Raw genomic sequence first — 11,295 nt, forward strand, 5'->3', positions numbered from 1 at the left:
GAAAAACTGTGGGGACGAAAATGGTCCGGGCGAGGCGCGTTGCTGTTATCGATCGATCGTTAGCGGTTTCTTCGGGCGTGTGGAGAACGGCATTTACGAAACCGGCGACCTTGCTATGAAATTGCTCGCGGCCGTTGTATGGTTGCCGGTGCGCGTTGACAAGGATGTGGACAGGAGAGACGAGAGAGAGAGAAAGAGAGAGCTAGGTACGGGGACACAGGCGCCGCGAGGAACGGCGCAGGGAGGGTTAGACGAGGTGGACGGGTTCCGAAAAGAACAATCGCTGAAATCGCGATTAACGTTGGTCCCGCGCGGTGGTAGTTACGCGAATACCGGATCGATTTCGCAAGCTGTCGACCCGTTCGCCTACCGCGAGCCGTCTCCGGTCCCCTCGGCCGTGCTCGTCTAGGCGACGACGATGCCCGTCGGTATGCGACGCGTCGCGTCGCGCGACGGCGCTTCTCCAAGTGCCTCGGGTGGGCGTCGAAACGGTTCACTAATTGTTGCGCAATTGTATTCTGTCGCTCGAAGTAAACACGATGTATAACGTAACGTCATCGGTATTGGCATTAGCATCGATGAAAGCCGCGCGAAGAGAGAGAGAGACTCGTTACGTTATCGTGGAAATAGGGAGACCGGGCTACCATATGGGGATCGCGTTTATTAATTAACGCGCAATCGGTACGTTAATTAAGTGGTGTTATCTCTAAATGCGAGGGCTGGCCGCCCGTTATAGACTAGTCGCCGGGGGACCGATCCGACGCGCTCCGCGTTATCTAAGAACAAAGTTCTTCCAATCTAATAATGCGTCGGGCACAAGGCACCGGGCGTTACCTGTGCCCGATCGGCGGGCATCCGCCGTGATCGAGGCTCGCCGCACGCGCACGGCCAACGATTGCGAACGATACCGAAAGGTCGGTTAGCCGGTTCCAAGAGACCGCCGCTCGCGGATCTCATCGTACACCGTCGTCCAAAAGTCCGGGGTCACGTGCCGGGGCTGCCGAAAACGGCAGCCCGTATTTCAGCGTCGTTGCGAAATTCCTGTCGGTCGTCGCGGACGCGTGGCATTTATTCCTCGAGCGACGTTCTCTGAAAGCCGATGGACGCGATCCTTGGATCCATCAGCGGCTCCTTTTTAGCAGCAGCCCTTGAAATCCCAGGCTCGAGATACCTGGACGCAGGGACGCGGTTCGCGCCGCGTCAGAATGGAACTCGATCGTTTCTCCCTCGCGAAAGGAGAGGTCGCGATTTTCTCTAGAAGCAACGATCCGGCTCGTTATTCAGCGATCGTCGCTTTTGAGCAGCGGTGTAAGCGAAGGCCGGTTGCGGCGGCGTCGGTGCCGAGGAGCGGGAGGAGGAGGGGTCGAAAGGGCCGTTCGAGTACGTTGCACGCGGATCCTTGCTCGCCCGGTCGATCGGTTCATCGTCCTTGACAATGTACTTCCACGGACGAGGAACGAAAGGAATCGAAGGGAAGCGAGGCGTATCGCCTCGAAGGAGACCCTGAGTCGCGCGCGTTCTACTCGTGGAGTAGGCTGCGAAAGCAGGAGGGAAGAGTGGCACGGGCCTCGTTGCGCAGGCCACGCGGACGGACAACGAGCGTTGTGTCCCAGGACGAGGAGGAATCGGGGTCGGTGGTGGCGAAACGAAACGAAACGGACAACGGACAACGGAGTGGACGCGTTTCGGGTGGGAGAGGTCAGTCGTGGCTCGCCGGCGGAATAAAAGCGCGGCAAGTTCGACGGTAGAGCATCATTCGTCTCTCAGCAATCACACAGCTGTCTTACGAAGCCTTTGTTTCACCGTCGAACCACCGAGTCGATCCAACCGCAGTCATGTACAAATTCGCCGCTCTGTTCGCTCTGTTCGCCTGCGCTTTGGCCGCGCCGCATCCCGAACCGGCACCTGGTCTCTTGGCTGCTCCTGTCGCGCTCCACGCTGCTCCTGTGGTCGCCGCACCGCTCGCGGTAGCGCACACCGTGCCGGTCGCCACCAGCTACGCCAACACCTACAAAGTCAGCGTGAAGAGCCCGCTGGTCGCTACGGCACCTTACTACGCCGCTGCTGCACCCATCGCCACCGCTGCCGTCGTCAAGGCCGCCCCTCTCGTCGCCGCCGCGCCGGCTGCCTCCATCTACGCACACGCTCCGGTCGTCGCCGCAGGGTACACCCTCTGAGCGGACCAACGCCAACGAACGACCGGCCAACAACGTTCTACCCTGAACCGAGAGCCGCTCTAGTCGACCTGCTGCTCCTCAACACCCTCGTCGTATCCGATGATGCGGCGACAGCCACGTGGCCATGCCGTGACGATGTCGTCTAATCTCCGAAAATAAATTTTATCGACGTTCAGCTCAAATCAGTCTTTCTTCTTCCAAGCCCCCCCCTCTCTCTCTTTCTTCGTTCTCTAAGATCTTTGATCCCACGGCGCCGGTTCTCTCCCCAAAGTCCTAGATAGGCGCCGGTTCTCTCCCCAAAGTCCTAGAGAGTCGCCGATTTTGCTTCGAATTAGCAACGTTGCAGCGTAATGGAGTCGCCGGAGCTGGAACGAGCGAGTCCAGTCCCGATTGGGTGGCTTATCGCATTTTCCACGGGTGTCCAGTTCGCGTCCCAAGATGAGCAGGGGGATCGCGTGTCCTCGAGAAGATAGATAGAGCTTCGAAGCACGCGGCGTTGCGGCTAAAACGAGTAGAAATATCGAACCGCGCGCAAACGGCTTATCCCACTGTTCTAAATATGGAATCGGCAGAGGGAGCTTCTTTTCGGCGACTTCTCTCTGGCCTGGAGTAACCTCGGCGATACCTGTTGCGCCGCATATCTCGCGCGTTTCATGAAAATTTCTCGAGAAGCATTAGATCGTGGCGCGACGGCGCTTATCCGAAGAGGCAACGGTTCACGCGAAACCAGTCCTCGGATCCGGAATCGGCACGGGAGAGGAAGCATATCGCGGAGGAGACCGCGGACGGGAATTGATTTTTAATCGATAAGAGAACTAGCTCCTGTTTCACGCGGGTCCGCGGACTCGGCGTAATTTATACAGCTTCGGAGATCGAGATCGAGATCGAGCCACGGCGAGCACGACGGAGGAAGATTCGCGGCCGCGGAGGGACGGAGGTACTTAGCGCGCTTCGGGAACCGGTTATAATCGTCCTCCCGATTTTTGTCGTCCGAACAGGTACGCCCTTGCCTCCCTCTTCGCAGGCGGCGAGTACGCGGGGGAAAAAAGAATCGCGCGTTCGCGACGCGCAGCGGCTTCTAACACGTGAAATCCGTGAAATAATCGGCGACGGTCCTCGTCGAAATTTCTCGAACGGAGAGAGAGAAAAAAAAGAGGAACGCAGCGTCCTCCGAAAACCCCTCTCGAAGCCCCAACAGAACCGGCTGCCATTTAGCCGAGGACCCTCTCGCGTTCTTCCGAGACCAAGGCCAAGGAGAATCGTCCAGGACGAACGTATCTTTTTTGCATTCGACCGATCGCCGATTCCTTTTTTTTTCGGCGGCGAGGGGCTGGTTCGCCGGTCTCCGCTGGTCCGCGACTCGATAACAGCGCCTCGAAATTTTCTGGCCGCACACCGGCAGAGCCAGGGTGGAGCGAAGTTATGGGCCGATAAGTCCCGCCCCGTGGTCTCCGGGCGAGCTGCGATGCGCAGGGACTGGTAGGTCCCAGGAACGAGGACGAGTTTCCTTTTTACGGCGCGGCCAGGATCTCTATAAGTACGGCCGGCTCGCGGCGATCCTCGACACAGAAATAGTGGCGCGATTTGAGAGTTGCTCGTAGAAACCAACGTATCGGAATCGTCATGTACGCATACGTGAGTACCGAACCCTCTTCGAAATTAGTCCTCGTAATTCCGAGAGAAACCGCGGCCCGTTGTTTCTCCGCAGATTCTCCTGGTTGCTGTGATCGGGTCGGCTAGCGCAGCTCCGACGTTGTCGTCATCGAACGTCAAATTGGACACGGACCCGAAGCCGCTGGACCTGGTCGCACCTCCTCCGTTGCTGAAGACGGAGCCGAATCCCGCAGCAGCCCCGTTACTCTCCGAGGCGTCGTCCTCTGCGTCCGTAGTCGCAGCCGCGCCTGCCGGCGGAGCTGCTCTGGGCGCTGCTCCAGCCCTTCTAGGTGATGCTCCACTAGCCACCAACCTTAAGGCTGGAGTCCCGTCTCCGAAGTCGCTTTCCCTCATCTCCGAGCTCAGGAGCCCGCTGATCGCACCTGTGATCACGCCGCTTCTCTCGACTCGCCAGGTTCGTAAAATCTCTTCGTACTCGTCCGCCGGGCTACCTTCGCGCGTCGAAATTTGCTCGTCGAGGCTGGTCGTCTCGGCCGGTAACCCCTTCTGGGTCGAGGAGACGTGTTTCATTTGCTGGACTAGGTCTGAGGACTCTTCTCAGGCGGTCCTTCGGCGAGCTGTACGTTTCAGATATGGTTGGGAAGAAGAATTTTTCCCCTCTTGCGCGGCAGAGGGGAGGCTGTTAGACCCTTGTATAAATTAGACCGCGGATTTTACGCGTTTATGAGCGACAGAGGTTGATCAAATTTGAAACTGCGCGGAGATTAAAAGAATTTTCGATCGTTTGTGTATTGTCTAGAACGCGTTAATGATGATGAATAATGAAATTTGTGTCTTGCTTGTGCAAATTTGTTGGGCAAGTTTTCAGTTTGCACGAAAATCCGCTGTCTAATAAGTGGACTGCGGATCTTAAATGAAAGTGTTCTTTATCGGTTGCGGCAAACAAGAGCCAACTAGTACAATAAATTCTCCTTAATTGACGCTCAGATTCTGCATAAAGATCAAGAGGAGATTATTTGGACATTGTGGCTCGTTTTTATAGTTACCGATTGTCAACGACTATAAAAACGAGCTGCAAGGTACGAATAATCGCATCTTCTCTTCTCAAATTGTCCATTTTTTGTGCACAATCTGAGCGTCGTTTCTTTGACAATTCTAGTGAGTTGGAAATAATAGACGAACAATGCTAAATTTTTTAAAATTTGCCCGTCGTTTTAAGTTACATCTGCTCGTTCTTACAATAAATGCATCAAATCCGCAGTCTACTAATAAGTACAGTAAATTCTCCCTAATTGACATCCAAATTGTGCACAAAAGTGGACAATTTGAGTAGTGAAGATACGATTATTCGAGTCTTGCGGCTCGTCTTTTATAATTGTTGACAATCGGTAACTATAAAAACGAGCCGCAAGGCTCGAATAGTCGTGTCTCCTCTTCTCAAATTGTCCATTTTTTGTGCACAATCTAAGCGTCGTTTCTTTGACGATTCTAGTGAGTTGGAAATAATACACGAACAATGTTAAATTTTTTAAAATTTACCCGTCGTTTTAAGTTACATCTGCTCGTTCTTACCATAAATGCATCAAATCCGCAGTCTACGGATTCCCAGACTTAGTCTTCTCCCTAATTGACCTCCAAATTGTGCACAGAAATGGATAATTTCGGTAGTGAATACGATTATTCGAGTCTTGCGGCTCGTCTTTTATAATTGTTGACAATCGGTAACTATAAAAAATCGTCCATTTCTGTGCCCAAACTAAGCGTCGATTAGGGAGAATTGACTGTTTGTCTCTTCTACAGTTCATCATCGAGTTACACGTTTAGAATAAAATCGATGATGGAGGAACGCAGCAGGTTTTAGGGTCGTTTGGCCATCATAGACAGTCTATTATAACATTTCGGACCTTGTTGCGGTTCCGTACCGATTTACACGTTTCAAATAAGGTGGACGTTTTGTTTGGTTTCAAAAAAGGAACGCGGTAGCGTACAGGCTCCTTTAACTCTTCTACGATCCTTTCCATCGATCGACGTGTTTGAAATAAGATGAACCAAAGAAGAACGCAGTAGGGTGGTGACTATTAAAACCTTTTGACCTTGCTGCCGTTCTCCGCCGGTTTACTCATTTTAAATAAGATGGACGAAAGAAGAACGCAGCAGCGTGAAGACTATTAGACCCTTTTAACTATGCTACGATTCTGCATCGAGCTACGTGTTTAAAATAAGTTTGACGACGGAAGAACGTTGCGGAGTGAGGGGTCGTTGGGTCCCGAAGACGGTCTATTAGAACCTTTTGACCTTGCAGTTCTCTATCGATCCGGAACGTTGGAAATAATGTGGACGAAAGGAGAACGTATCAGGGTGAAGATTATTAGACCCTTTTAACGTTGCTACGATTCTCCAACGAGCTCTGCGCGTTTTAAATAACTTCGAGAAAAGAGAGAAATAGTTCTACAGACCTTCTGATTAGTGTTGAGACTGATACCGCATCGATACCTATCGATACCTATCGATACCTGTTGAAAAATTTTGATCCAATGCTGAATTATATCAAAGACGCAGGTGTCAAACAGAGATCGATACCTCTTCGATACTTTAAAATATCGATACCTGGCTGATACTTTTACGGAAATGTCGATGCCTGTTGACAAATTTTGATCCAATACTGAATTATATCAAAGATGCAGGTGTCAAACAGAGATCGATACCTCTTCGATACTTTAAAATATCGATACCTGGCTGATACTTTTACGGGAATGTCGATGCCTGACTGACACTTCTACACCCATTGTACATAAACGTTTTCTAAAAAACGACAATTCGCGAAGTATCAAACGAGTATCGATACTTTAACATCAAACCTACCGAGGTCTGAAAGCAAAAACAAAGCAAAACGAAGGCCTGACAAAAATTGCGTCTCGTAAGAATTACTAGAATTTCTTCAAATTTCTCACAATTTTAATAATAGCGTGTGTCCGAATGAAGAAATATGTTCAAGAATTTTTAACGGAAGCGGCATCACGACTTCAACAATTAGAAAATACAAAATGTGAAACCGATCATTCGACTATCGGTCGATAGTGTTAAATTAGTGTTAAATTAGTGTTAATTTAGTGTTAAAAAAGTACCAAAAAAACTTCGATCCAATACGGTATTGCTTTTGGTATCATTTTAACATGCGAACTTGTTATCAAGTACTTTGGCATCGAATCGATCGTACAATATCGGTATCGATTCCGTCGCTACCTCCAATCCTGCTGCAGTTTTCGATCAAGCGTTCAAAATAACGTCGCGGAAAGGCAAACGCGAATGCGAACGGTTCGGTGAAACCGAAGATCGCAGCAGGATTGAACATGTAATCGCGATCGAGATGTCTCTCCGAATCCGCGAGATCGTTTCTGAACGAATCCTTGGTTCCGTTTCAGATTACGCCGTACATCTATAACGCCCCGGCGGTCGCGCCTCTGGAACTGGCAGCGGCACCTTCCAGCTACTCCATCGAACAACACGGCTATCGCATTATCTACTGAATCGGCGAATCGCCAGCGATCGGCATTCCCGACCGCTCTTCGCGCGGTACCAACGCGCCCAGAAGCGCGCTGAACAGCTCCCAGAACGTGTATCGGCTGCCAGACCCCGGCTTCTCCGCTCACCGGTGACCTTCTTGTACCTTGCATCGATAAATTCGTCTCGGCGTCGCAACCCGACCAGCAAACTGAAATACATATTCCTTCTGTAAAACGAGAGATCTCAGAACTTCGTCGAGGCGGCGAACCCGGCGACCTTCCTCTCCTCCTCCGTAACCCCCGCGCCGCTCGTAAATCGAAATGGAAAGTGAAGATAGGGTATGCTTTCTCCCGGCGAAGAAACCTTCTTCGAACTCTAAGCGGCTCTTAACTGTAACGATCTCTTCTCGCGCGAACACCTGTCTCCTCTCAATTAGCGCGGCGCGATCCTTTTCTTCTTTTCATATCGCGGACGATTTCCCCGTCTCGTTCTCGCCTTATCAAGCGTAAGCCAGTTGTTCAGCCGTCGGGAGAAGTTTCGCGTCACGCGCTGAAAGCTTTTCGAAATGTATTAGGGGGGCCGGAAAGTTATGTCGTTTGTTCACATTGAATTCAAACAGATAAATATGCGCAGAAACGACATTACTTTCCGGCCCCCCTAATACTTCGAGGCGCGTAAGAAACCGCGCGTTCGTCCATCGCGAACGAGTTAACACGGGGGAAACGGGAATCGATAACGATCCAAACGGTTCGGAACCGGGTCGCGAGAGTTCCGCGTAAAACCCGAGGGTTACGAGACAGGGTGGAAAACCCAGGTTACGCAACGGCGCGGCGGCTTCGCTCGGCGAGCGCGGCATTCGCATTAGTTTCGATCGTTGCGCTCGTAATTTGACCCGAAAACCGATCCGCCGACGCTCTCGCGGACGCCTCGGACGATCCTCGGATTCTAGGGAACTTGTCGCCGGTCCACCGAAAGCGACAATAGGGGCCCGGAGGAGACGATCCCGTTCGGTCACGATCGCGAATAGATCCGAGTTTTCGTGGAGGAACACACTTTCTCCCGGAACTCGTGGCTGCGAGAAAGAGCGTCGGATTATGAAAAAGGCGATCGCGGCGTGCCAATGTTTCGGCTTATTCTTAACCTTCGGCGAGGCTTTCGTCCGCCACCAAAATCGGAAAAAGGCTTCGGAGGAACAATCGGCGAATCACTTTCCCCGCGCGACGCCGCGACGGAGAAACTTTCTTCGAGTCTGTCGCGGCTGTCTCTATGCTAATCGCCCCGATCGTAAACATGCGATTGCAGTAGTTATGCATTTAGACCGTATGCGGCCGCCTGCGACGCTGCGCAAGGAAAATTCTCCGTGTAATGCCGTCGTCGGGATTCCGTTTTATTTTGTTCGCCAAGCGAAACTCGAGGTTATATTATATATATGTCATCGGGTCGCGGAGAGATTCGTTTCACAGGATCCTATGGGACACGGCCGCGCCGTGGCCGACGACCCTCGAAACAGGCTACCGTTTTCCGGGAACCGTGTCTTCTCGGAGGAACACGCCCGGTTGCTTTGCTATGCTTCTTAGCGGCCATTGCGTAACCCCATTACCGAAAAGCTGCGTTACACAATTTGCTTGCGCACGTCGCAACGCACCTACGTAGCCGGCGATCGAGTCATCCGTTCTTGGGTGTCCTAATCGCGCGTAGTTCCCACCGTAACCCAATTCGATGTCAACGTTTCCTCGAAGATACCATCTCTTCATCGTCGGTGCGATGTAGGGTCAGAGTTTAGAGCAGCCCTTGCATCCGTCTCACACGAAGATACAGTGATTTTTGCCTAATTCGCGATCAGATTGCGCAAAAATGGACAATTTGGGAAGAGGCGATTATTCGAGCCTTCTGGCTCGTTTTTATAGTTACCGATTGTCAACAATTATAAAAACGAGCCGTAAGATTCGAATAGTGGTACGATAAATAGTACAATAAATTCTCCCTAATTGACGCTCAGATTCTGCATAAGAATAGATAATTTGGGAAGAGAAGATACGATTATTCGAGCCTTCTGGCTCGTTTTTATAGTTACCGATTGTCAACAATTAGAAAAAAGAGCCGCAAGACTCGAATAGTGGTACAATAAATAGTACAATAAATTCTCCCTAATTGATACTCAGATTCTGCATAAGAATGGACAATTTGGGAAGAGGCGATTATTCCAGCCTACTGGCTCGTTGTTATAGTTACTGGTTGTCAACAATTAGAAAAAAGAGCCGCAAGACTCGAATAGTGGAACAATAAATAGTACAATAAATTCTCCCTAATTGACGCTCAGATTCTGCATAAGAATGGACAATTTGAGAAGAGGAGATACGATTATTCGAGCCTTCTGGCTCGTACTTATAGTTACCGATTGTCAATAACTATAAAAATTCGTTGCAAGGCAGAAATAATCGTATCTCCTCTTCCCAAATTGTCTATTGTTGTGCACAATTTCAGCGTCAATCAGGAAGAATTTATTGTAGTTCCTTTCTGTCTTTAACGATTCTAGTGGGCTGGAAATAATACACAATGTTAAATCTTTAAAATTCTTTTACATCTGCTCATTTTTACAATAGATACATGAAACCGCAGTCTAGTAATAATCTCTGCAATAAAATCGAGGATGAAGGAACGCAGCTTATAGCTGTTGACAATCGATAACCATAAAAACGAGTCGCAAGGATCGAATAATCGTAAATCCTCTTCCCAAATTGTCCATTGTTGGGCACAATTTCAGCGTCAATTAGGAAGAATTTATTGTAGTTCCTTTCTTTCTTTAACGATTCTAGTGGGCAGGAAATAATATACAATGTTAAATCTTTAAAATTCTTTTACATCTGCTCATTTTTACAATAGATTCATGAAACCGCAGTCTAGTAATAATCTCTGCAATAAAATCGAGGATGGAGGAACGCAGCTTATAGTTGTCAACAATCGAGAACCATAAAAACGGGTCGCAAGGATCGAATAATCGTAAATCCTCTTCCCAAATTGTCCATTTTTGGGCACAATTTCAGCGTCAATTAGGAAGAATTTATTGTAGTTCCTTTCTTTCTTTAACGATTCTAGTGGGTAGGAAATAATATACAATGTTAAATCTTTAAAATTCTTTTACATCTGCTCATTTTTACAATAGATTCATGAAACCGCAGTCTAGTAATAATCTCTGCAATAAAATCGAGGATGAAGGAACGCAGCTTATAGTTGTCAACAATCGATAACCATAAAAACGAGTCGCAAGGATCGAATAATCGTAAATCCTCTTCCCAAATTGTCCATTGTTGGGCACAATTTCAGCGTCAATTAGGAAGAATTTATTGTAGTTCCTTTCTTTCTTTAACGATTCTAGTGGGCTGGAAATAATATACAATGTTAAATCTTTAAAATTCTTTTACATCTGCTCATTTTTACAATAAATACATGAAACCGCAGTATACTAATAATCTCTGCAATAAAATCGAGGATGGGGGAACGCAGCTTATAGTTGTTGGCAATCGATAACCATAAAAACGAGTCGCTAGGCTCGAATAATCATATCTCCTCTTCCCAAATTGTCCATTTTTGGGCACACTTTCAGCGTCAATTAGGAAGAATTTATTGTAGTTCCTTTCTTTCTTTAACGATTCTAGTGTGCTGGAAATAATACACAATGTTAAATCTTTATAATTCTTTTACGTCTGCTCATTTTTACAATAAATACATGAAACCGCAGTATACTAATAATCTCTGCAATAAAATCGAGGATGGGGGAACGCAGCTTATAGTTGTTGACAATCGATAACCATAAAAACGAGTTGCAAGGCTCGAATAATCGTATTCCCTCTTCCCAAATTGGGAATTCCCAATTTCTCTCAATTGCGCGAATTAGGGAGAAATTGTATCGCGATGTGCAGCGATTAACACGAAGAAAAAGTATCTTATTACTGTGTTCATTGTACGCGTATCGCGATACAAACATGCATCTCCAATGTTT

General features: G+C 48.8%; 2 protein-coding genes across 2 annotated transcripts; both read left to right on the forward strand.

Moving 5' to 3' along the window:
• Positions 1-1,738: 1,738 nt before the first annotated feature.
• On the forward strand, positions 1,739-2,359 carry LOC117222938 (uncharacterized). Its single transcript, XM_033475000.2, has one exon. The coding sequence runs from the start codon at positions 1,836-1,838 to the stop codon at positions 2,175-2,177; it is 342 nt and encodes a 113-aa protein (XP_033330891.1). The 5' UTR covers positions 1,739-1,835; the 3' UTR covers positions 2,178-2,359.
• A 1,344-nt stretch (positions 2,360-3,703) lies between these two features.
• LOC117222965 (uncharacterized) lies at positions 3,704-7,529 on the forward strand. The gene is made up of 3 exons (XM_033475031.2): positions 3,704-3,812; positions 3,886-4,245; positions 7,214-7,529. The coding sequence occupies exons 1-3, from the start codon at positions 3,801-3,803 to the stop codon at positions 7,316-7,318; spliced, it is 477 nt and encodes a 158-aa protein (XP_033330922.2). The 5' UTR covers positions 3,704-3,800; the 3' UTR covers positions 7,319-7,529.
• Positions 7,530-11,295: the final 3,766 nt, after the last annotated feature.

Source organism: Megalopta genalis, chromosome 12 (assembly GCF_051020955.1).
Source record: "Megalopta genalis isolate 19385.01 chromosome 12, iyMegGena1_principal, whole genome shotgun sequence".
Lineage (NCBI taxonomy): Eukaryota > Metazoa > Arthropoda > Insecta > Hymenoptera > Halictidae > Megalopta > Megalopta genalis.

Coding starts and splice junctions, on each gene's coding strand:
- LOC117222938 (XM_033475000.2), top strand. CDS start 1,836: ATGTACAAATTCGCCGCTCTGTTCGCTCTGTTCGCCTGCGCTTTGGCC.
- LOC117222965 (XM_033475031.2), top strand. Junction 4,246..7,213: donor CGCTTCTCTCGACTCGCCAG/GTTCGTAAAATC, acceptor GTTCCGTTTCAG/ATTACGCCGTACATCTATAA.